Below are 25229 nucleotides of genomic sequence, written 5' to 3' on the forward strand. Positions count from 1 at the left end.
TGGTGGGAAATGAGCCCACAGAACTCCTCATGTTATCCATCCAGAAGTCCCTCCTTGCTCTTTTTATTTTAAATTTTTATTTTTAAAACAATTTTAGATTTACTGTAAAGTGCATATGGGGATGCGCTTCGTGGTCTTACAGTTATTTCTAACTGACCACGCCAAAACTGGGGTCCTGAGCTTGCCTCTAAGCCACCCCAGTTGCAGTCTCCCCACCTCAGGGGATGGCAAACCACTCTCTGATGTTCGGGGCCAAGTCCATCACTCGAAAGTCTATTCTTCACTCGGAGGTGGTGCTGGACCTAAGAAGGCCCAAGAGTTTCGGGCTGGTGCATTCCTAAAACGTCACTGCGGGACTTCTGGCTTCCTCCTTTTGGTGGTGACTTTGCTCATTTATCTGCAACCCCTGTGAGAAGGCTGGAGAGGAGCGAAGGCGCACCGGGAGGTGCCAGGGACCAAGCCAAGCCGCAGATCAGGCTCTGCGCCATTGGGAAGGAGAAATGATAAAATGGCCACACTTAGGCTAACTACTTCTTGGCCACATACTTACTGTTTGCTTTTGCTTTTAAAATGGTCAGCAAGCCTGACTGACCGTTCACTGCTCCCAGCCCCAAGCCCATTGTTAGAGTTTGAGCTAGTGACTTCCCTGTTTGTTTTACCTTACTCTGATAATTGAAATTTATAGTCATGTTTGGATTTTGAGTCATTCCCCCTGGAAGGGAGTCACATTAATCTCAGGAGAATGATCAGACCCTCCAAAGTTCCTCCTGGCACTTGATGCGTCTGATCAGACAGAGAAGCTCATGGGCTGCTAACCCTCCAGACCACCAGACAGCCCATAACAGCAGAGAGACACGCTAAGATTTCGGAGGAAGATTTATTAGAGACTTTGGTTAATTAATATCCTCTTTTACGCCCCAATGTGCTCACTATATAATCACTAAGCCCAACCCTAATTGGGTTCACAGTTTTGAAGGCACTAGTCTGCTGAGTCCCCTTTGCCCAGCAATGCAGTAACGCTGCCTCTTTTCTTCTAAGCTCCAAGGCCTTGTCTCTGAGTTATTCGTGTAGTCAGGGATGGGTGATCTTTCAGCAACAGCTGCTCTTGGCCCTGACCCCAGGCTGAGGTCTGCCTCCTGAGCCTCCGCTTCCCCAGGCGTAGACGGGGTTGGTCTCGTCCCTTCTCCTTGGTTCCGCTGGGTGGTGTCCACTGTGAAGAGGCGAGTCTGAAGCAGCTTCCGGAACCTCCTGCGCTCTCAGGTGGGAGAAGACCGTCTTAGAAAGCACTACACACCTGGTTGTTCGTCGGGAAAAATCTACATTACCCAGAAGGCTAAGCGCCGCGCGTTTGCGCCGAAGCCGGGCTAATGACGTCGCAGGACAGGGGCGTTTCCTGCGGCCCGCGTGGTGGGGGCGGGACTTCCGGCCCCTCCGAGACCTGCGTCATCTGTCTGTGCCCAGTGGGTCCTCCCAGGCTGTGGGGCTGTGAGCGGCGGGCCGGGCGCGTTTTCCGGGAGGGAGCTGGGAAGGCCGGTGAGCCGGTTATGTCTTACCTCCGCCGCTTTCTACGAGCCCGACATCCGCCCCCGGGCCTCCGTAACGGCGGTGTCCCGTGAGCGCCCACTGGGGCCTCGACCGCCGTCCCCGCAGCCGGGACGTGACGGCCTGGGCCTCGTGCGCGGTTTACACCCGGAGAAACCGCCGAGGGCTCCCGGCTCCGGGCTGGGACGGGGCGGCCGTCGGTTGGATCCTGGAGCTGCCTCTGTCGCCGCCCCTCCAAGCCCTGCTTTGTCCTCAGGGTCTCCAGATGGCGGCGGCATGGATGTGCCCGGCGCGGGTGAGTGGACCATGTGTCTGACGTGGCTGCTTCTCTTCTCGGCTGATTCCGAGAGGGCCCCTGGTCAGGCTGGAGGCTAAGTGAGCCGTTGGGTTTCTCTTTGTCCTGTCGTTTATTTACAAGTGAAGCTGGCTTGTCATTTTATCCGCCGTCTCATAGCAGCGTCGGGTCTGTGACGGGTGTAGAAAGGATGAATGATGCTTACAATTCCAGGTCGCCACCGAGACCTGCCGGTCCCCCATCCTCCCGGCCGACCTCCTCTGACCTTCCCTTCTTCCCTGGCTTATGTTCTCCAGACGCAACAACCTGATGGTGATAAGTTCTCTGTCACCCCCCCCCCCCCCCCCGCTTTTGTTTTGGCCTTTGCCCGGGATACTGTTCCTGTGTCTTTGCAGAACCTTCCTCTCACATCCTTCTGGCCTCTGCGCAGACGTCAGCTATTTGGCGAGGCCTTTCCTAGCAGCCTAAAATGGCCCCTTTCCTGTTTGCCCATCTTCTGGCATTTTGTGTAGGGAACCTAGCAAGGTTGAATAAGAGTGCAAGGTTGAATTTGTTCCGGATGTTGTGGGACCAAAGAGAAAACAATAAGAAAAGAACAAGAGAGCTGACCTTCACTGAGGTCTTGCTGTTAGCTGACAGGCAAGCATAATGTACCACCTCATTTGCTCCTCAGCTCTTCAGAACTAAGTTCTGTAATGGTCACAGTTCTGCGCAAGAACAGCTTGAGGCTCAGTGAGATTTCGTCACCTGCTCGAGTTCACAGCGGCTCTTAAGTAGCAGAAATTAACCAGCATGTCGACCACCACAGCCTGTATTTTTACCCTCTTCTGTGTGAACTGTGGGCAGGGAGGCCTGGAGGTGAGTAAACATTGCAAGGCAAGCGGGCTTCCTTTCAATAGGCAGTCTTGAGCATGAGCTCAAGGTATGGGGTGGGGTATAGCTCAGTGGTAGAGTGTGTGCTTAGCATGCAGGAGGCCCTGTATTCAATCCCCAGTACATCCACCAGAAAAAAAAAAAAAAAGACATTGGTGGTTTAAGGAGTTCCCAGAGGACCTGTGTGATTGCCAGGGTTCCCCAGACTCCTCCATCTGCTGAGGCATGTCCTGGTCATTTGCTGAATGTTCATCCTGCTGTCAGCCAGGACAGGCATCGTGGCCAAAGGCATTTGTTCTCCTGGCTACAGCCGCCATTGTCCGCATCAATTCCTGTTCCCTGGTCATGAAGTATTCTTTTCCCCCAGGATAGTGCTGTCAGACCTCAGGTAGTAAAAAAAAAAAAGTGATGGCTTATTGTGGAGTCTCCCTGGGAGTCTCCAAGGTGCAGAGGGCAGCCGGAACTGGTCCAGGCCCTGCCACTTCCCAGACAGTTCCCTCCTCCCTTTCCTCCCACCCTGCCCCATCCACTGTCCTCCCCCCCAGTTGGATGATAATGAGTCTGCTCCTCTGCCGGTGTCTGCAGAACTGTTTTCAGTGGGAGCTGAAATGAAGGGACCTGCAAAATTTATTTAAAATGCTTCACATCTTCATTAAATGTGGTTTCACTTTGCTAATGGTGGAGTGTCAGGGTTTTGCTAATAGACCCCAGATCAGAGGGACCTGAGTTTAAATCCTGCCTCTGATCATAACGCATATAAACTTCTGGTGAAGTGGTTGAGCTCCCTGGACCTCAGGTCCCCTAACTGATGGGAAGATGATGATGGCATTGACCTCACAGGCTATGGCCAGTCACCCAGTGTAATTTTTCTTTAATTCTCATAAGTATTACTGCTAAGTGAGAATCATTGTACTGATTCAGAAATCAAAGTTCAGAGAAATGAAGTCCCCAGGTTCACAGAGGAGTCAAGTGTTGATTTTAAGACTTTGGATTCAAACTTCAGGAGTACGACATCAGAGCTAGGGGCTTTCAGTGACTTTAAAGCGCTCAGTACGAGGCAGGCACACAGTGAGGACCAGTGAGTCTCGGTACTGTTGCTGTAATGATTATTTCTATCATTTTTACTGTTATTGTTATGTTACTCTTCCCCGTTTTCCTGATGCCTTGGCGCCCTTACCGTTCTGTGCCTCGCAGTCCAGTCCTGTCGTCACGATGGTCCTAACCTTGTGTCTTCTCCACCAGCTCCCGCATAAGAGGCTCTGTCTCCTACACTGCTGTCATCCCAAAGCAGAATCTGCCTCCTTAAGTCCCGCACAAATCTCAGCGTCCAGGGGGTGTCTGGTCTTTCAGCATCTTGGCCGTGGAGAGCGATGGGCTCTGACTCCATCAACAGCCCCCAGACCAACACAGTTGCCTCTATTTGACTTTCCAGATGCCTGTGACTTATGAGGACGTGGCCGTGACTTTTACTCGGGAGGAGTGGGGGCATCTGGACCCTGCCCAAAAGACCCTGTACCAGGAGGTGATGCTGGAGACCTGCGGGCTCCTGGCGTCTCTGGGTAAGGCCTCCCTGGCTCACTACATGGGGGCCCTGTCACCTCCTTTGTCCCACCCTCTGGCTCCAGGCCCAGCTGGGCTCTGTAGCCCGACAGCTTCCATTGTTTTCTGGACTCACCTCTTCCTTTGTGGTCCCCTTGTTTCTCACTTAGGGACGGTTGGGCAAGAAACAGTTAGCCTTTGGTCACAGCCAAAGGAAAAAGATGTGTTGGGAGGAAACGGGGGTGTCTCACAGAACCCAGAGGTAGGCGTCCCAGCGGGCTCCTTGAGGGGCTGGTGTAGCAGCTCCGAAGAGCATGATTCCCCCTGGGGCCCGGGCCTCTTTTTCTGCCTCCTCTCTGTGCATCTGCTCGTGTCACTCTTCACAGTGGCACTTTCTGCTGAAGCCATTTTGCAGAGGGAAGTGGCCACCTAGACCTTGCTCTCTGAGACACACACGTTCCTCATCTTTGTTTCTTCCTATTTGTTGCGTTTATCTTGTTTCTCTATTCACGCCCTACTCATTTAATTCTCCCAGCCTGCGGTCCTCAGCAAGTAAGGAAAATGGGGCCGTTGCCGTGAGTGCCTCATAAAGCTTCATCCATTCAACTAAAAAGACACATCTTGGTTGTGAAAAGCTCTCCTGCATTTTTTGATGGTACAAGTCCTTTCTTTTGTGAAATGTCGGTAAGAATAAATGAGATTTGATGTTTGTGCAGATGTCACTATTTGTGAAGATTCCCAATTTCTGATTTTTAGTGGTTCATGAGATGCTGAATTCTGGCCTCACCAAGTCTGCCCCTTCCTCTGGCCCTGTTTCCTGAGGATTGAGTCCTTCTGCTCATGTCCCCTCCCACATGGTCTGAGACTGCGGGCCCCACGCAGGAGTGTTTGCTGTTCCCTCCTTAGTGTAGCACTTGGGAAACCTGGGTCTGGTGCTGGACCCTGGGTGTCTAATCCCTGCTCTGTTGCTAATGAGCTCTACGTTCCTGGACAACTTACTGCCCCTCCTGGGCCTCAGTTATCTCACAGGTAAAAGGAGGTGGTGTGGTGTCTGCTTCGCACGGCTGTCGTGAGGGTCAGTGGCCCAGAACAATGCCTGCCAGCGCCTTGCTGTGCGCAGGCTTAGCGATTGCGGCCCCTGCTGTCACCACTGTTAACGGTGTCATCACCGTCCTGGTCCTCGTGGTGTTCGCCTTACGCTTGGATCCACATCTCCTGGAGCAGGGCTGTGTGGCCCTGCAGTTCAACAGGCCAGATGCCAGAGATGACGGGACTTGGGCTTTTGTCTTGGCTCAGCCATTCAGCGTGTCTAGTTTCAGCAAATCATCGTATCTGCCCGAACCCCTGTTTCTTCGTCTCTAAGATAGTGCTTATTGCAGCGTGTGCTTCATGTGGGTGCTGGAAGGAGTTCCTAAACCAGAATTTTTCATGCAAGGTCCGCAGGAAGAACAACATATAACAGTGTAACACTTTGTTTAGGACCTGAAAAAGACTTCGCTCTGTGAAGACACCTTGTTCCTGAATGAGGAGCTTCAATATTTTAAATTTCTTTTCTAAATTAGTGCATTAACATAATTCAGGTTTGTTTTTTTTTAAATGCATATTTGAATTGCTTGGCACAGTCCCTGGCATATGTTACACCTTATAAAAATTAGTTGTTTGATTATTATTATTAACATGTAGACATCCAGTTGTTCCAGCACCATTTGTTGAAAAGACTGGCTTTGCTCCATCAGCTTGCCCGTGCACCTTTGCCAAAGAACAGTTGACTGTACTTACGTGGGTCTGTTTCTGGGCTTTCAGTTCTGTTCCGTTGACCTTTCACCAATATCACACTGTCTTGATTGCTGTAACTTTATTGTAAGCCTCGAGGTTGAGTCGTGTCAGTCCTTCCATTTTGTTCTTCAGTATTGTGTTGGTTCTTCTGGGTCTTTTGCTTCTCCCTATAAACTTCAGAATCAGTTTTGGATATCCACAAAACGATTTGCTGAGATTTTGACTGGGATTGCATTGAATCTACAGATCAAATTAGAAAGAACTGGCATCTTGACAATATCGATTCTTCCCATCCATGAACATAAAATGTCTCTCCACTGCTTTTGTTCTTTGATTTTTCGTCAGAGTTCTGTAGTCTTCCTCATACAGATCTTGTACATATTTTGTTAGATTTATACCTAAGTATTTCATCTTGTGGAAGTGCTAATGTAAATGGTAGTGTGTTTTTTGAGTTTCGCTTGTTCATTGGTAGTCTACAGGAAAGTAACCAACTTTTGTGCATTAACCTTGTGTCCTGCAACTTTGCTATAATTACTTATTAGTTCCAGAAGTCTTCTGTTGACCTTATAACGAAATAATCTTAATTCCTGCCTCCCATCCTTCGTCCCATTGCTGCCATTCATTTCACTTATATATCTAAGCACAGGTATATGTATGTGTGTAAGATATATACATAAGCATAACTGAATGCACAGTTAATGTTACTATTCTGAACAGACTGTTATCTGTTAGATTGGTTAGGAAAAGTAATAGGTTTTTTTAATGTTTATGCTCTTTTTTTTTTAAAATTTAATTTTAGTTTTTTTTTAACGGAGGTACTGGGGATTGAACCCAGGACCTTGTTCATGCTAAGCAAGTGCTCTACCATTGAGCTATACCCTCCCCTCAAGACAAGTAAAAGTTTTAGTTTTACTTTCTCGTACTCCTCCTTTGATAGTCCTCCTTTCTTTATTTAGGTCTGAGTTTCTAACCTATATCATTTTCCTCTTATCTAAAGAAGTTATTTTAACATTTCTTGCAAGATAGGTCTACTGGCAACAAATTTTAATTTTTGTTTCTCTGAGAAATTATTTCTCCTTCACTTTTGAAGGATAATTTCACAGGGTGTGGAATTCAAGGTTGGTGAGGTTTTTCTCTGAACATTTTAAATATTTCTTTCCGCTGTCTCCTTGCTTGTATGATTTCTGAGGAGAAATCAGATGTAATTCTTGTTTTTGTTCCTCTATTATGGGTAAGGTGTTTTTTTTACCTCTGGCTTCCTTCAGGATTTTTTCCTTTATCTTTGATTTTCTGCAGTTTTTAAATGATATTATGAGACGTGTGTTTCGGGCAGTGGGGAGTGGTGGCAGTGGGCATTTATCATGCTTGGTGTCTCTTGGCTTCTAGCATCTGTAGTTTGGTGTCTGACATTCATTTTGGGAAATTCCCAGTCATTATTGTTTCAAGTATTTCTTCTGTTTCTTCCTGTCTTTTTTTCTCCTTTTTAAATTCCTGTTAAATGTATATCACACTTTTGTAGTTTTACTGTCCTTGAATATTGTGTTCTGTTTTTTCAGTCTTTGTCCTCTTTGCTTTTCAATTTTGGAGGTTTCTGTTGATACAGCTGCAAGCCCAGAGATTCTTTGGCCCCGTGCAGTCTGCTAATAAGTCCACCAAAGGCATTCCTCAGTGTTACTTCATCTGTGGCATTTGTTCTTACTTGGGGTTTCCCTTTATCTGCTTAGGTTGCCCATCTGTTTTTGTACGCAGTCTACCTTGTCCATTAAAGTCCTTAGTGTATGAATCATTGTTGTTAAAATGCCTGATCTGAGAATTCCAGCATGTCTGACATGTCTGGTTCTGATGCTTGCTCTGTCTCTTCAAACTGTGTTTTTTGCCTTTCAGCACGATTCCTAATTTTTTCTTGATAGCTGGACAGGATGTACCGGGAAAAAGTAACTGCTGTAAGTGGGCCGTTAGAAACGTAGTGGCAAGGTGGGGGAGCGAGAGCGTGTTCTGTAGCTCTGTGGTTCGCTCTCAGGCTTTTAGTGACCCTGTGCCTCTGGACTGTGAACTTCCCTAGTGTTTCTCAGTATTTATCGCCTTCACTGAGGTAGGACAGGATGGCCAGAGTTGACTGCAGTTGTGTATTTCCTGTCTCCCAAGTCAGCCAGGCTCTGATAAAACCCTAGCAGTTCAGGCTCTGGTTAATTAGTTTCTTCTGCGGGCAGTCCTGGTTGAGAACAGAGTGCTATGGTGTATTTCAGAAATGGTTCTTTTTCCCCCAGCTGCCAGAAGCCCAAGGGGATTTTTCATTTGGGGGTTCAATCCCCAGTACCTCCATTTAAAAAAAAATAGAGGGGAAAACCACACACACAAACACACAACAAGACAACAGGAGCTGTGGGTGCCTCATTGACCCTGCTCTGCGCTTCCTGGAATAAAGCTTTCTCTGTACTCGGAGTGGCTGGCGTGGGCTGCCTGCCTGAGACGGCCAGAGATCAGGGACGCCCCTGGGGGACGATGGAGACCAGGGCTTACTAGCCTGCCGGATTGGCTCCCGTCACCTGGGGAGTGTTTAAAGTCCACTGATGCTCAGGCCTCATCCCAGAGGCCTCATCTGTCTGAATTGCTCTGGGGCAACTAGGCACCCTAGGTGTTGCTGACACCCAGGGAGGTTGAGGCCCCTGGCGTGGATGGATTAGAAAACGTCTTCAGGAAACGCGTGTGAGCTGTGTTGGGGTTTTGTGGGATGGAGGTCAGAGGGAGTTGCCGCTGTCTACGCAGCCAGCACTCATGTCTTTGGGGCCAAACGACAGTGCTTTTAACAGTTTGTTTCCTAGTCGCAGCATTTTGTTCGCAGAGATGGGAACAGCTGCATTTTGAGTTCTCTTCCAAATCCTGCAGTCCGATCTAGATTGAAAGGTGTCTTTCTTCTCACTAAAATCCCCGTGTTCTTTCTTTCTCTGTGAAAAGGCTGTTCTTTGCCCAAACCAGAGCTGGTCTACCCACTGGAGCACAGCCCAGGGTCACGGACGTCGAAGACAGGCCTCTCCCCAGGCCTCTGCGCAGGTGAGTGCCGGCAGCTGCAGACAGCAGGGCGACCACTGCCTCTTGAATGTTTGAGAATATTCTTGTTGTGGCCTCTCTACTCTAGAGGGGTCCACGGAGCCTTTTAATCTGCATTCCCTCTGCCTCATGCTCTCCAGCCCCGTGACGCTGTTCCCTGCTCCCTGGGAGGTGGCGAGTGTATTAGGTTCAGCTCAGGCTCTCGGTTCCATGTGCTTGGCCTTGAAAACTAGATGTGACAGTCACACAGCCTTGGGGAAGCTGTGTGATTCCATTTTGCCTTTGGATCTAAGTGTGGCCAGGGAAGTCCAGCCAAGCTAACAGGCGTGTTCAAAAATCTCAGTGGCTCGGCCTATGAAGAGTGTTTTTCTTACACCAAGGACCATGTGGTCAGTGGGCACTGTGCCTCCCATGGGTACCTCCTGTCGTCACCATGAGACTTGCCGGGCTGTCCTGGCACCCCCCCCCAGCTGGCAGAGGGGAGGGGAGAGAAGAAGGCAGGTGTCACACCCATGCCCATCACACTGTTCCCCTCCTGTTCCAGTGACCGGACACTCGGCCTTGTCATTGGGTGCCTGGGGCTGGGGAGTGAGGCTGAGCCGTGTGTCCCAGGAGAGGAGCAGATGTTTTGGTGAGTGTAGTCTGTGCACGCAGTCTGTTCCTGGAAAATGGCGGTCGTTGGACAATGTGATAGTTCTGTACAGGAAACCTCTTTGCGCTGGGCCTGACCCGTAGCGACTGGCAGCAAAAGGAAGCTTAGTCCACACAAGGTTTAGAAGACGCTCTGGTGCTTGATGACTTGACCCGTAACTAATAATATCGATAAAACAAACAATAGACAAAAACAGCGTCATGTGATACCCCCCAGAAGTAAGCTGTTAGTATTACTCGGTCGTGGTATGAGTCCTACTGAGTGAGGACAGTGGCGTGCATTGCCTTCTGACCAGCTGTGCTCTGTACCACACCCTCTCCCACCCTCTCCGTCTGCCCACGCCCCGAGTGCCAGTCAGGCACTGGGGAGCACTCCTTTGCCCGAGTCTTCCTGTCCCTCCTGTCTGCGTAAACCTCAAGGTGCCCCTTGCCCAGGAGGCCTAAGAGGGGCCTTAAGACCTTGCCCACTCCTCCCACCTCCCATGTGGGTTAGAAGGCTGGGGGCGGCTGCAGACAGCCCCTCCGCCCCTCCACCTCCACCACCCACCTCCAGACACCTCCAGATCCTGTCTGTGTTGCATGCACGCCTTTTTTTTTTTTTTTGGGGGGGGGGTGGGAACTTTAGTTTTTATTTGCCATTGTTAAGTCACCAAGACCATACAGTGCCTGGCATATGTTTGACAAGGTATTTTTTTTTCTTTTGTTTTCATATTCTGCTTCATTATAGGTTACTACAAGGTATTGACTACAGTTCCCTGTGCTGTACAGTAGGTCCTTGTTGTTTATTTTATATATAGTAGTTAGTATCTGCAAATCTCAAGCTGCCAGTTTATCCCTTCCTACCCCTTTTCCCAATGGTAACCATAAGTTTGTTTTCTATGTCTGTGAGTCTGTTTCTGTTTTGTAGATGAGTTTATTTGTGTCTTTTTTTTTAAGATTCCACATATGAGTGATAATCATATGGTATTTTTCTGTCTCTTTCTGGCTTACTTCACTTAGAATGACGATCTCCAGGTCCATCCATGTTGCTGCAGATGGCATTTTTATTCTTTTTTATGGCTGAGTAGTATTCCATTGTGTATATATACCACATCTTCTTTATCCAGTCATCTATTGATGGACACTTAGGTTCCTTCCATATCTTGGCTGCTATGAACATTGGGGTGCATGTGTCTTTTCGAATTAGAGTCTTCTCTGCATGTATGTCCGGGAATGGGATTGCTGGATTGTAGGGTAAGTCTTTATTTTTCTGAGGAGCCTCCTTACTGTTTTCCATAGTGGATGTTTCATGCTTGTCTTTTGAGCCTATGACCTCCAGTACCTATATGAGACCCCTCCCCACGCTCTCAGTGCAGGCTTTCAGCTTTTGCCTGTGCAATGCCAACACACTCCTAGGTGGTCTCCCCACGTCTCTGTGCCTCTGGTCTGCCATGTCTCCCACACTGGCCCGCACAGACACAGAGATCTTGTTCCAAACCTCCCCACCCCGCACCACTGGCGTCTCAGCAGACGGTTACTGCTGCCTCCACATTTTCATGTCAATAACAGAGCCTGCGTCCTTGTGTTGCTGGTCCTTAAACCCGTGCACGCTCATCAAATCCCTCCCCTGTGTCGCTTCCCTCCTCACCTCTCTCTTGAGGAAATCTCGCCCTAACCATGCCTAGTTCGTGCACCGGGGTCTAGACCTCACCTTTTCAGGAAGCTGCTGCTTCTCTCCTTTTCTGTCTCTTTTGTAATATAAAAATACGCTCAGTTGTCTCATACTTGGGGAAAGGAAATAGAAAATGCTTCTGTCTCTCCACTGGCTTCTCACCGCCATTGATTCTGCCTTCCCTGTAAAATCAGTCTTCTTGGAGGAGCCACCTCATTCCTGCAAGAGACATCTGCACTTGAGTTCCACACCTCCCACTTGCTATGATTTTCTTGCACTTTCCAAATGAGGGGTAACTCACATGCTGTGTGGTGCAAGAATCTTAAGAGGTCAGCTTCATGAACGTTTGCATTCCGTCAGCGTATAGCACGTGTCCAGCACCTCGTCGGATCTCATGCCCTCGGAGCCCCCTCAGCTCAGAACCCCGTTCAGGCTGTCAGCATAGACTAGTGTTGACTGCTGAGCCCCACAGTGGACCTCAGGTACAGGTTTCATCAGTGATAAACCTTGGTTTATGGTACATTGTCATCACTGATTCATGAGTGACCTTGATTGATTGTATTAATTAAATTATTTATTTGTTCATTCTTTTTTTTGTTTTTTTAATAATACACTTAACATCACTGAACTCCACAATGAGAACATTACTCACACCCTCCTGTCTTCTTCAGTCTGGGCTGCGGTGATGAGAATGCCACAGACAGGGCAGCTCAAGCACCACACATTTATTTCTCAGATGTCGGGAGGCCAGGAAGTCCAGGATCAAGGTGCTGGCAGACCTGGTGTCGGGGGATGGCCTGCGTCGCGGTCTGCAGATGACAGCCTTCTCATCCTGTCCTCACGTGGCAGAGAAAACAAGCAAGCTGTCTCGTGTCTCTCCTCGTAAGGACACTGGTCCCATCTTGGGCGCTCCTCTCCTGCATGGCAGTCCCCTGATCCTGGAGGACTCTGCGCCTGTGTTGGTTCTGTCTCCCAAGGCTGAAAGGGCCTCCTGTTTTCTCCCTGCTGCACCTTCTACTGCTTTAGTAGGTCTGGCCTCATCTGGGAAGCCTCCCCGACCCCCTCGTCTCCATCAAGGCTGCACTGGGTGCCGCTTCGCCAGCTTCATGTAGCACCTTGAGATGTTCTGCCTTTGAGCAGACTCAGCACACAGTGTCATCATCACTGTCTGTCCGTCTCTAGTCTCCAGGCATTCTATCCGCTGGCCATGCTCTCCCTCTGAGTTTCCCCTCTAAAAATTTCATGAATCCAAGAACCAAAAAGGAAGAAATTTCAAACCTGGGTTTGAGAGATTTGAAACCAAGGAGGTACAGAGCCACTGTTTTCCCTTCCTGATCTCACTGACTCGGTGGCTTCGTTTCTTCTATGTTGTTGTCACTGAGAAGCCTTTCTGTACATTGTATTCCCTCCAGGTGATGGCGCAGAACCTGACACCGCAGACCCTGCCCCTCCTGGCCTGCCCTTGTCTGAGGAGGTCTCACCCCGGGAACGGCTGACTCAGCGAGCCTCAGGGGACTCCCGCTTGGGACAGACCAAGGATCGAAATGAGTCATCTGAAATGCAGGAAGGCCGCTTGAGACCCAGGGTAGAGCCCCTGAGGGAGAAGCTCCCTGGGAAAGTGAGCCCTGAACGTGATGGTTTAGGGACAGATGATGGGCTGCTCTGCAGGCCTGGGCGGCAGCAGGTCTCTCCAGGAGACGTTCTCCATGAACGAGACTCACAGGGGTCAGGGAGAGGCCCCCTGATACATGAGGGGCAACCCCTGCACAAGTGCGAGGAGTGTGGGAAAGTATTTAATAGGAATTGCTTCCTTGTTCGACATGAGCAGGTTCACTCTGGAGCGAAGCCCTACGAGTGCACGGAGTGCGGGAAAGCTTTCAGCAAGAGCACACACCTCCTCCAGCACCACATGGTCCACACGGGGGAGAGACCCTACGAGTGCACGGACTGCGGCAAGGCCTTCAACCGCAGGTCGCACCTCACAAGGCACCAGCGGATCCACACCGGAGAGAAGCCTTATGAGTGCAGTGAATGTGGAAAGGCCTTCACCCATCGCTCCAATTTAGTCTTGCATAACAGGAGCCACACTGGGGAAAAGCCCTTTGTGTGCAAGGAGTGTGGGAAAGCCTTCCGAGACAAGACGGGTTTCCTGCGACACTACATCATCCACACCGGAGAGAAGCCCTTTGAGTGTGTGGAGTGTGGGAAGGCTTTCAACCGCAGGTCACACCTCACCTGGCACCAGCAGATTCATACTGGAGTGCGACCCTTCGAATGCAGTGAGTGTGGGAAGGCCTTTTGTGACAGCACAGACCTCATCCAACACCATGTCATCCACACTGGAGAGAAGCCATACAAGTGCCTCGAGTGCGGGAAGGCCTTCTACCGCAGGTCCCACCTCAAACAGCACCAGCGGAGTCACACTGGGGAGAAGCCCTACGTGTGCGGTGAGTGTGGGAAGGCCTTCACCCACTGCTCCACTTTCATCCTGCATAAGAGGGCCCACACTGGAGAGAAACCCTACGAGTGCAAAGAATGCGGGAAAGCCTTTAGCAATCGGTCAGACCTCATTCGACACTTCAGCATCCACACGGAAGAGAAGCCTTACGAGTGCACGGAGTGTGGGAAGGCCTTTAACCGCAGGTCATACCTCACCAGGCACCAGCGGATCCACAGTGGGGAGAAGCCCTACGAATGCATGGAGTGTGGCAAAGCCTTTTGCCAAAGGGCAAACCTCATTCGCCACGCCATCATCCACACCGGAGAGAAGCCCTACGTGTGCACTGAATGTGGGAAGGCCTTCACCTACTGCTATACCTTTATCCTGCATAAGAGGGCCCACATTGGGGAGAAACCTTTTGAGTGCAAAGAATGTGAGAAAGCTTTCAGCACCAGGAAAGACCTCATTCGACACATTAGCATCCACGCTGGAGAGAAGCCGTATGAGTGCACGGAGTGTGGGAAGGCCTTTAACCGCAGGTCTGGCCTCACCAGGCACCAGCGGATCCACAGTGGAGAGAAGCCCTACGAATGCATGGAGTGTGGGAAGTCCTTCTGCTGGAGCACGAGCCTCATTCGCCACGCCATCATCCACACCGGAGAGAAGCCTTATAAGTGCAGTGAGTGTGGAAAGGCCTTCAGTCGCAGCTCCTCCCTCACTCAGCATCAGAGGGTTCATACTGGGAGAAACCCCGTCAGCGTGACCGATGTGGGGAGACCCTTCACAAGTGGGCAGACCTCAGTCAGCCTGTAAGAACTGTTGGGGAAAGACTTTTGAATGTGACCACTGGGGAAAGTCTTTTGCTGTAGAGGAAACATCTTACTCAGAATCTGGTCGTTCATACCAAAGAGAAAGCCCGCAATTTCCTTCCCTGTGAGAAAGCCCGTTGCAGGATGTCAGTTGTCATCTAGCATCATGTTAGAGATAGAATCAGCCCCGAATCTTACTCTGTATCTGAAAATCCACCCAGGAGAGTAACCCAGTCTTTACTGTGCACTTAGCAAAGCCTTCAGCCATGTCTTTCTCCTTTGTTTACACTGCAAAATGATCTCAGGGATATTTATACAAAAGAGGAGGAGACAGAAGAGAAGAAAGAAATGAAAACACAGCTTTCAGGTTTCCGTGATGAGCCTGTGGCAGCTGATCCTCCCTTAGCTTATGTGGGGCAAGGGGAGTGTTGTTGCAGAGATCAGAGGGCTTTGTTCCTTTATCTGTCTTACGTGCACGTACTGCTGTCCAGGGTCAGGAGAACTAGACAGTTGAGGGTATGTCTGAAAATACTGAAAACCGCCTTTTTTCCACAGCGTTGTCTGTACCCTTGAGTAGCATATGTCTTTATGAGGAATATAAAGACTTCGACTCAAATGCTTTTTTTTTCAATGGAGGTACTGTGGATTGATCCCAGGACGTCGTGCATGCTAAGCATGTGCTGAAATATTTTCATATTTAAGGAGGTAAAATTGGACATGAATGGGCACACTTTACTGCACATTTAAGACTTTGATTTTTTAAAAATCATAGCATTTCTTCATGTGTCTTTAATCACGCAACACTCATACTTGATCTACTTGTTTGTTTATTTTTTCTTTATTTTCTGTGTGGTGAGGATGACAGTGTTAACTGTGCAACCTTCCCAGATGAATCCCAGGTCTTCCCTCTGACCACGATTTCCTTTGGATTCCTCTTCAGAGAGGCTTCTTCACATCCACCTCAGTGGTTTTCTAGGGGTCAAATTAGAGCCAGAACAAAATAAAACACAGAGCCAAATTAAGCTGAAGAATAATGATTACATTAAAAACAAGAACACAGAGGAGGAATCTGTTTTAATCATACAAAAGATTGTGTGAAGATTTGCCATCAAGTAAAGTGACTAGAATTTTAACAGAGAAGGCAACGTGTGTGCAGGTACATGTGAGTTCCACAGTTTTCACCATCAGCTTAGTCCCAGTGTAATGACTAATGACTAGTATCTTTTATCAGGATATTTTGAAATTCCCCCCTTGGTATTTTTTTGGCGGGGGTGGGGAACATGTGATAGTATTACCTCATATTAAGAAAATATATGTCCAGAAAGGTATAAAAATCATGTATTCACTTTGAACCCTCCTCAGGGCCTTTCAAATGACCACGTCTAGTTTTGTGTTGCCGTTGTAGGCCAGGGCGTTCTTGTTGTGTTAATCCATGGCGTTATTGTTAAGCCCTCTCTTCATGCTTTTCAAATCTTGTCATAGGAGTTTTCAGCAAGTTCTAGGTCCTGAATGTTTTCTCCTAAAAATCTATCTTTTACATTTAAGTCTTGATCCATGTTGAGCTGATTTTTGTATTACCATGTCAAGTTTAGGTTGTGTTTTTTGCCCAAGGATGTTCAGTTGTTCTGGCACCATTTATAGAAAAGACTATCCCGCCTCCATTGAACTGAACTGGGTAAGAAAAGTCAGTGGGGCATATTCATGTTGGTGTGTTTTTACTTCTTTATATTAGCCCATTGGTCTCTGTGTTTAAACCTTTGCTAATACCACACTATCTTGAATACTGTAGCTATCATTAAACCTTAAAACTGGGTAAAGTGATTCCCTCTTTATTCTCTTTAAAAAATTACTTAGCTTTCCATATCAATGTTTCCTTTGGTTTTCCATGTAAATTTTATCATGTGCTTGTCTGTATTTATAAAACATCTTATGGGATTTTTATAGATATTAATCTCCAGATCATTTTGGTGAGACTTTGTGTCTGTATTATGTTGAGTCTTCCATTCCATGAACGTGGTATGTGTCTCCATTTATTTAGATCCTCTGATCTATTTCATTAGTGCTTTGTAATTTTCAGCATACAGATCCTAAACATATTTTGTCAGATTTTTATTCAGAAATTTTTTTAAGAGTCATTATATGTGGTATTGAGTTTTAAATTTCAGTTTGCACATTATCATTACTGTTAACAGAGAAATATAATGTTTATATGTTGACCTTGTATCTTTGTATCCTGTGACCTTGCTGGACTCACTTATTAGACCAGGCTTTTGTTTTGTTTTGTTCTTTTGGTAGATTCCTCAGGATTTTCTTTACAAACAATAATGTTATCAGGAAATAGTGAGCATCTTATTTCTTCTTCCTCATATGTATCCCTTTTATTTCCTTTCCCTGTCTTTATTGTACTGCCTAGAATTTCCAGTGCAATGTTGAATAGAAATGGTGAAAGAGGACACACTTGTCGTGTTCTTAATGTTCAGGGGAAAGCATTTCTTGACCATTAAATAAGATGATAGTTGTGGGTTTTTATGTAGATGTTCTTTATTTCAGAACTTAAGTTTGGAAATTTTCCCTCCTCATTTGCTTAGAGCTTTTACTATGAATAGGTGTTGAATTTTGTCAGTTGCCTTTCTCCTTCAATTGATGTGATCATATTTTTTTTTTCTGTAGCCTGTTGATATAGATTATGTAACTGGTTTTGAATGTTGAACCAACATTGCATTTCTGCAGCAAACCTCACTAGATCATGGAATATAACTATATAAATATATGTATAAATATATATGTATGTATGTATGTATGTATGAGCATTCCTTTTGCTAGTATTTTGTTGAGAAATCTTATGTCTAAAATCATGAACATACTGGTCTGTAATTCTTTTTGTTGTTGTTCTAGTATTGGTGTCTGAGTCATGCTGTCCTCCCAGAAAGAACTAAGAAGTATTCCTTCTCTTTTTTTCCTTCCTGGATGAAATTTTTTAGAATTAGCTTTATTCTCTAAATGTTTGGTAGAATTCTTTGGTGAAACCATTTAGGCCTGGAATCTTTCCTTTGGGATGCTGTCAGTTACATATTCATTTAATTTAATCAGTACAGGGGTATTTTTTAGCTGGGTGGGTTTTGATAGATTGCCCTTCTGGAGGACTTGTTCCCTTTTATCTTAGTTTTCTAATTAAGCCCGTGGAATTGTTTTACATATCCCCTCATTTTTTCATGACAGGGACATCTGGGATTATTTCTCCTATTTTATTCCTGATATTGGAAATGTGTGTCTATTCTCATTTTATCTTTGTTAATCTTTTTAGATGTGTATCAATTTTATTGACTGCTTCAAAGAACAGATTAAAAATTTTTTAATTTTTTTTTTGATGGAAGTACTGGCCATTGAACCCAGGACCTCGTGCATGCTAAACATGCACTCTACCACTGAGCTATGCGCACCAACCCACCCCCAGCTTTTTATATGATTGGTTTTCTCTATTAGTTTCTCAATTTCTTCTCTGACCTTTATTATTTCCTTTCTTTTACTTGCTTTGGTTTTATTTGGCTCTGTGTAGTTTCTTGAGATGGTGTCTTAGATTATTAATTTGAGGTTTTTTAACTACTGTATTGTTAGCTTCTAATTCTATAAATTTTCCTTTCCAGTACTGTTTGAGCTCCATCCCCCAAATTTTCATATGTTTTAATTACACATTCACTTAATTGAAATATTTCTTGATTCCATTTGAGACTTCCTCTGTGACCTATGGATTACTTAGAAGTATGCTCTTTGATTTCCAGTGTTTGGAATATTTACTGTTACCTTTCTGTTTTTATTTCTGAGCGCATGCTCTGTATGATTTCAAAATGTTTACATTTGTTAAGGTTTGTTTTATGGCCCATACACGACATTCTTGTTGAATGTTGTTTAGTTGCTTGGGAAGGATGTATATTCTGCTGTTGTTGGGTGAAACATTGTATAAATGTCTATGAGCTTGAACTGGTTAATGGTGTTACTCAGATGTTCTATATCCTTGCTGACTTTGTATCTAGTGAGAAGAGTATTGAAATCCCCAACTATAGTTGTGAAATTGTCTATTTCTCCTCTTGGTTCTATTACCTTTTGCTTTTTGTATTTGAATGTTTTCTTGTTTGGTGCATATACATTTATCAGTGCTATGTCTTCATGGTTTCTTGACCCTTTTATCATTACGTACCTAACATCCTTCTTTGCCCTGTTAATTTTTTTGGCTCTGAAGTATACCTTACCTGATACTAATATAGCCAGCCACTGCTGCATTTTTACTAATATCTGCATGGTTTATCTTTGTCCATCTCTTTTACCCTTTTTTATTTTTTTATTTTTATTTTTATTTTTTTTAACATTTTTTATTGATTTATAATCATTTTACAATGTGTCAAATTCCAGTGTTCAGCACAATTTTTCAGTTATTCATGGACATATACACACTCGTCACATTTTTTTCTCTGTGAGTTATCATAACATTTTGTGTATATTTCCCTGTGCTATACAGTGTAGTCTATTCTACAATTTTGAAATCCCAGTCTATCCCTTCCCACCCTCCACCCCCCTGGTAACCACAAGTCTGTATTCTCTGTCTGTGAGTCTATTTCTGTCCTTTATTTACGCTTTGTTTTTGTTTGTTTGTTTTTGTTTTTGTTTTTTAGATTCCACATATGAGCTATCTCATATGGTATTTTTCTTTCTCTTTCTGGCTTACTTCACTTAGAATGACATTCTCCAGGAGCATCCATGTTGCTGCAAATGGCATTATGTTGTCGGTTTTTATGGCTGAGTAGTATTCCATTGTATAAATATACCACATCTTCTTTATCCAGTCACCTGTTGATGGACATTTAGGCTGTTTCCATGTTTTGGCTATTGTAAATAGTGCTGCTATGAACATTGGGGTGCAGGTGTCATCCTGAAGTAGATTTCCTTCTGGATACAAGCCCAGGAGTGGGATTCCTGGGTCATATGGTAAGTCTGTTCCTAGTCTTTTGAGGAATCTCCACACTGTTTTCCATAGTGGCTGCAGCAAACTGCATTCCCACCAGCAGTGTAGGAGGGTTCCCCTTTCTCCACAGCCTCTCCAGCATTTGTCATTTGTGGATTTTTGAATGACGGCCATTCTGACTGGTGTGAGGTGATACCTCATTGTAGTTTTGATTTGCATTTCTCTGATAATTAGTGATATTGAGCATTTTTTCATGTGCTTTTTGATCATTTGTATGTCTTCCTTGGAGAATTGCTTGTTTAGGTCTTCTGCCCATTTTTGGATTGGGTTGTTTATTTTTTTATTGAGTCGTATGAGCTGCTTATATATTCTGGAGATCAAGCCTTTGTCGGTTTCACTTGCAAAAATTTTCTCCCATTCTGTAGGTTTTCTTCTTGTTTTATTTCTGGTTTCCTTTGCTGAGCAGAAGCTTGTAAGTTTCATTAGGTCCCATTTGTTTATTCTTGCTTTTATTTCTTCTAGGAGAAAATTTTTTAAATGTATGTCAGATAACGTTTTGCCTATGTTTTCCTCTAGGAGGTTTATTGTATCTTGTCTTATGTTTAAGTCTTTAATCCATTTTGAGTTGATTTTTGTATATGGTGTAAGGGAGTGTTCTAGCTTCATTGTTTTACATGCTGCTGTCCAGTTTTCCCAACACCATTTGCTGAAGAGATTGTCTTTATTCCAATGTATATTCTTGCCTCCTTTGTCAAAGATGAGTTGACCAAAAGTTTGTGGGTTCATTTCTGGGCTCTCTATTCTGTTCCATTGGTCTATATGTCTGTTTTGGTACCAATACCATGCTGTCTTGATGACTGTAGCTCTATAGTATTGTCTGAAGTCTGAGAGAGTTATTCCTCCAGCCTCTTTCTTTCTCTTCAGTAATGCTTTGGCAATTCTAGGTCTTTGATGGTTCCATATGAATTTTATTATGATTTTTTCTAGTTCTGTGAAATATGTCCTGTCCATCTCTTTTATTTTCAACCTACCTATATTATATATTAGGTAAATTTTTTTGTAGGTGGCATATAGAGGGGTGCCTTTTTCCCCCTCCCACTTTGATGATCTCTTTTTTAATTGATATATTAGGCCATTTATATTTAAAGTAGTTACTGACACATTGGGACTAAATGTCGATTTTTTTCCTTGGTTATCATTTCTCTGTCTTGTGTCTGTTTTGGTTTATGTGTGTGTAGGGGGGCAGTTCTTTGAGTTTTTAAGGTACTTGGGCATGTATAGTGTTTTGGAGGTACATTTCTTCATATTTTTCTTTTTTTTTTTTTTCAGCTTGAACACATTTCAGTTTTGTCACCAAAAGAAAGAGTAGCCAAATCCTTGCCTTTCAGTCTTCCAACTAATTTTCTTTAAGCAGCTCTGCTCTACAGAGGTGAAAATCTAGATGCTCATAAAGTAAACGAAGGTCACCAGAGGATCCAGCTACTCAGAAGTCTGGTATCTTCTGGACTTGTCATCTCCACTTCTGGAACTCCACTGCTCCTCACTGAAGGAGGTTCAGATGAAGATTTCTGTTAGTCTTCCTAAATGCTGGCACCCCCAGTGTGCACCTCCCCGTGGGCTCTGTGCTGGCCCACCGCTGTGGTTCTCTACAACTTGCCTTTTATGATGTTGATATTTTCAGCCTATAAAATGGTATGCCGGATGTCTGTGCTTATGATTGCTAAATCTGCCACCCAAAGATTTCCACCTAGTGTCAAATAAATTAAAATTTTTTATAGTATTCTGACCATTTTTTAAAAAACATTTCCATGTTCTTTGGACAAATGCAGGAGAGCATCTGAGGTACATCACTGAGTTATCTTCAACTTTAATTAAATATTCCTTATGCATTGAAGTATAACTTATATTCAGTAATCTCTCTTTTCAGGGTATATGTTTTGATGAGTTCTGACAAATAAGTATACAATTTTGTGACCACTGCCATGAAGATGTGAATCATCTCAAAATGTTCCATCATGCAAACTCCTCTCCCAAATGCCAGCTGTAGGAACCACTGATTGATTTTCTTTCCTGACATTTTTGTGTTTTTTTCAGAATATCAAATGAATGGAATCACCCAACATGTGGTCTTTTTTTTTTTTTTTTCCTTCTCCACCTGGCATAATGATTTTGATACTCATTCATGTTGTTCCTTGTTTTTTTTTTCCTTTTGTAACTGAGTAGTATTTTATTTTCTGGATATACTACAATTTGTTCACCCATTATCCAGTTCATGGACAACTTTTCCAAGGTTTTGGCTATTGTGAAGAAAACTGTGGTGATGTTTGTATGGAAACACTTTAACTTATGTATAATCTAGGATTAGAACTGCTGTGTCCTCTGGTGTATATATATTTACCTATAAAGGAAGCTGCCGAATTGTTTTCCAGGATGGCTGTACCAGTTTGCAGTCTCTCCAACAGCATATGGAAGTTCCAGTTGTTCTGCATCCTTGTCAGCACTTGGAATCGTCAGTCTTGTTGACTGTTGAAATTCTAGCAGGGGTGTAGTTGTCTTACTGTGGTTTTTAAATGGCATTGCTGGATTCAGCATCTTTTCATACGTTCATTGGTCATTCTTTAATCATTGGTTATTTGTCCCAATCCTTTGTTCATTTTTTTTCCTTCTCAGCATTTAGTTGTAAGAAATTGGTTTTTTTTTTCCTTTCTCAGTATTCTGCATGCCAATCCTTTTATCAGATACGTGCTTTGCAAACAGTGTCTCAGACATTGCCTCATCTTTATTTTCTTTGCAGTGTCTTTTGAAGAATAGATATTTTAAGTCTTGATGTAAACCAAAACTGATTTTTTATTTTAAGTGTTCTTTTTGTGTACTATCTGTATACTTAGAGTTTGTCCAACCAAACGTTGTAAATATTTTGACTTATAAAGCATTCTGTGGTTTTAGTTCTTACATTGTGGCCTAAGACCCATTTTGAGTTAATGTTTATATACAGTCTGAGGAAAATATTCCAGATTATTTTAAAACATTTACATTTTATACCCAAGCAAATCACTTTGAAGGGATAGTCATAAGAAATAAGTGTTTTCTTATGCTAAAATATATATACACAAAGGTTTAACGACGGTTTCATCATACCCAGGAACTGGAATTAATCGAAGTGACAGTCATCTGTAAGACACTTACATAAACAATGAAACAGTCATTAGATGGAAGAAAACCAGGGATGAAAACTGCTGCTTTCAAGCGACAACATGGATGAATTTAATGGAAAAAAATACTTTCAATGGCAGTATATGTCAGACACAAAGTAGTCAACACTGTAAACTTCTATAGATAAGTTCATAACCAGGAAAACGTCATAGATGGTGATAAAGGACGTAATAATGGCCGTGTTTGTGCAGCATTAAGTGAGAAGGGACAGTTATGTGCCTGAGAAGCTCTTGGGCTGTTCTCTCTGCGTGGAGACAGGTTACATGGGAAGCACAGGTAAGTAGTCTTTAGGCAGTACTCAAGAATCTCATTGAATTATACATGTATGAAAACGGGAGAAGAAATGTAAGTTAATACTGAGTCACTGCCCCCCAACTATAAAGTGGTACACAGCCGTCTTAGCTACGAGCCTGCCCAGTTGCATATTCCCCCTTCCACTTCAGAGGACACCATACAGAGTTTCACTCAAATTACTCTCTTACAGTTCTCCAGTTTGCCACCTTAAATGTGTGTCACTAATAGTAGCCATTCTCTTTTTGTCTCATTTAGAAATTTATATGAATAGAATAATGCTTTACAGATGTGCTGGGAAGCAAGCTGCTGGACAACAAGCAGCTAGAAAACAAGCTGCACCTAAACTTCCATGAGCTTAAAATAATATATTCACACTTGCTTGCTTTGTTTTAATGTTTTATGCTGTAGATGACCTATAGCGCGTATTATGCTAAAGAAAATTTGTGAGGAGAAATCCTGAGACCGTAAGGGCACGAAGGAGGGCAGATATTTCCTTAGGGTAAAACAATGGATGGTCCTGGAAAGCCAGATCATCCATTAACAGAACTTTGTTCGGGCATGAAAGCATGCGGTTAAGCTCAGGGGGACTGTTTGCTATCTCAAGATGTCCTGGAGGCAATAACGGGATAGATTTAGAAATTTTGCATACCCCGAGGAGGGTGATTGTTCCTGGAAGGGACGGCCTGAAGTTAATCAGTTAACCAGCAAGCAGAATTTAGCTTATCGCATGGAATATCTAAAGCCCCACCTCTTTGATCGCATTTTTTTCTAAGCTGTATACCCCTAATAAATATGATGCTGACTAGGCTTTCGGGGCTCTAGATCCATGAGATCTTGAGTCCTCTGGTCCCATCTTTGCTCTTTGCTTTGTGTATTTATTTCTTAAGTCTTGCGTCGCCTGTCCTCAGACACAGTCCTGAGCTCTGCTGGACGCAGCACAGATGCTTTTTTGTATTGCCTGCTTATATTATCTTATTTGTAAAAATTTTTGAGGTGAATGTATATCTAATTATCATTCCTTACTTATGTATACTAAATGGTATTCCTTTTAATGGAATTCATTAATTGCATCTCATAATGTGTAGGGATGGCAGTTTTGATACATTGTCAAACAGATTCAAGTTGAATATCCTATAATAACTTAAAAACAACAAAATTATGCTTTGAATAATAGAGCTTGAGTATTTTAAAGGACTACAGAGACCCCCTTCAATGTAATGATGAGAAAACTTAAGTGCAGGGAAGTCAGGTGACTAGCCCAAGCCCATATTCTCAAGTTAAGGGCAGACCCCATCTTTTTGTCCTAACTTCTCAGAATACTACCCATTATACTGCTTATAAAAACCTATCAATTTGGTATTGGGGATGTCATTTTCAGAAAACATATTCTCCCATTTTGATTATCTTTGCTCCCTTTAAGCATGGGTTATTTCATATTTTGTGATGTTAATGTTATGATAATAATAGTTCTTGAGCATGAACCATGAGGTGGGCACTTTTTAAATTTAGTTTTTTTATTGAGGTATAGTCAGTTTACAATGTGTCAGTTTCTAGTGAAGAGCACAATGCTTCAGTCATACATGAATATATATATATATACTCATTTTCATCTTTTCACCATAAGCTACTACAAGATATTGGATATATTTCCCTGTGCTATACATTATAAACTTATTTATCTACTTTATATATACTAGTCAGTATCTGCAAATCTTGAACTCCCAGTTTATCCCTTCCCTCTCCCCCCCTCACTGGCAACCACAAGTCTGAACTCTATGTCTGTGAGTCTGTTTCTGTTTTATACATAAGTTCACTTTTTAAAAAAAAAATCCGCATATGAGTGATATATCATATAGTATTTTTCATTCTCTTTCTGGCTTACTTCACTTAGAATGACATTCTCCAGGGACATCCGTGTTGCTGCAAATAGCATTATTTTGTCACTTTATGGCTGAGTAGTATTCCATTGTAAAAATATACCACATCTTTATCCAGTCATCTCTCAATGGACATTTAGGTTGTTTCCATGTCTTGGCTATTGTAAATAGTGCTGCTATGAACATTGGGGTGCACCTATCTTTTTGAATTAAGGTTCCCTCTGGATATATGCCCAGGGGTGGGACTGCTGGGTCACATGGTAA

At 44.2% G+C, this 25229-nt stretch overlaps 1 protein-coding gene across 3 annotated transcripts; it reads left to right on the forward strand.

The window, feature by feature from the left end:
* Positions 1–1452: 1452 nt before the first annotated feature.
* Positions 1453–23952, forward strand: LOC105084470 (zinc finger protein 543). 3 transcript variants are annotated; one of them, XM_064489880.1, is made up of 6 exons: positions 2194–2695; positions 4143–4269; positions 8981–9076; positions 9618–9704; positions 12788–14624; positions 20911–23952. In XM_064489880.1, exons 1-6 carry the CDS (start codon positions 2630–2632, stop codon positions 20948–20950), a joined length of 2253 nt encoding a protein of 750 aa, XP_064345950.1. In that variant the 5' UTR covers positions 2194–2629; the 3' UTR covers positions 20951–23952. The 3 variants fall into 3 exon arrangements, with proteins under 3 accessions (XP_031313149.1, XP_064345950.1, XP_031313148.1); XM_031457288.2 differs by lacking the exons at positions 2194–2695; positions 4143–4269; positions 9618–9704 and adding an exon at positions 12112–12257 and having other exon boundaries at positions 8991–9076; XM_031457289.2 differs by lacking the exons at positions 2194–2695; positions 4143–4269; positions 8981–9076; positions 9618–9704 and adding an exon at positions 1453–1837.
* The last annotated feature ends 1277 nt before the right edge of the window (positions 23953–25229 follow it).

The sequence above is a fragment of the Camelus dromedarius genome, chromosome 9 (assembly GCF_036321535.1).
Source record: "Camelus dromedarius isolate mCamDro1 chromosome 9, mCamDro1.pat, whole genome shotgun sequence".
Taxonomy (NCBI): Eukaryota; Metazoa; Chordata; class Mammalia; order Artiodactyla; family Camelidae; genus Camelus; species Camelus dromedarius.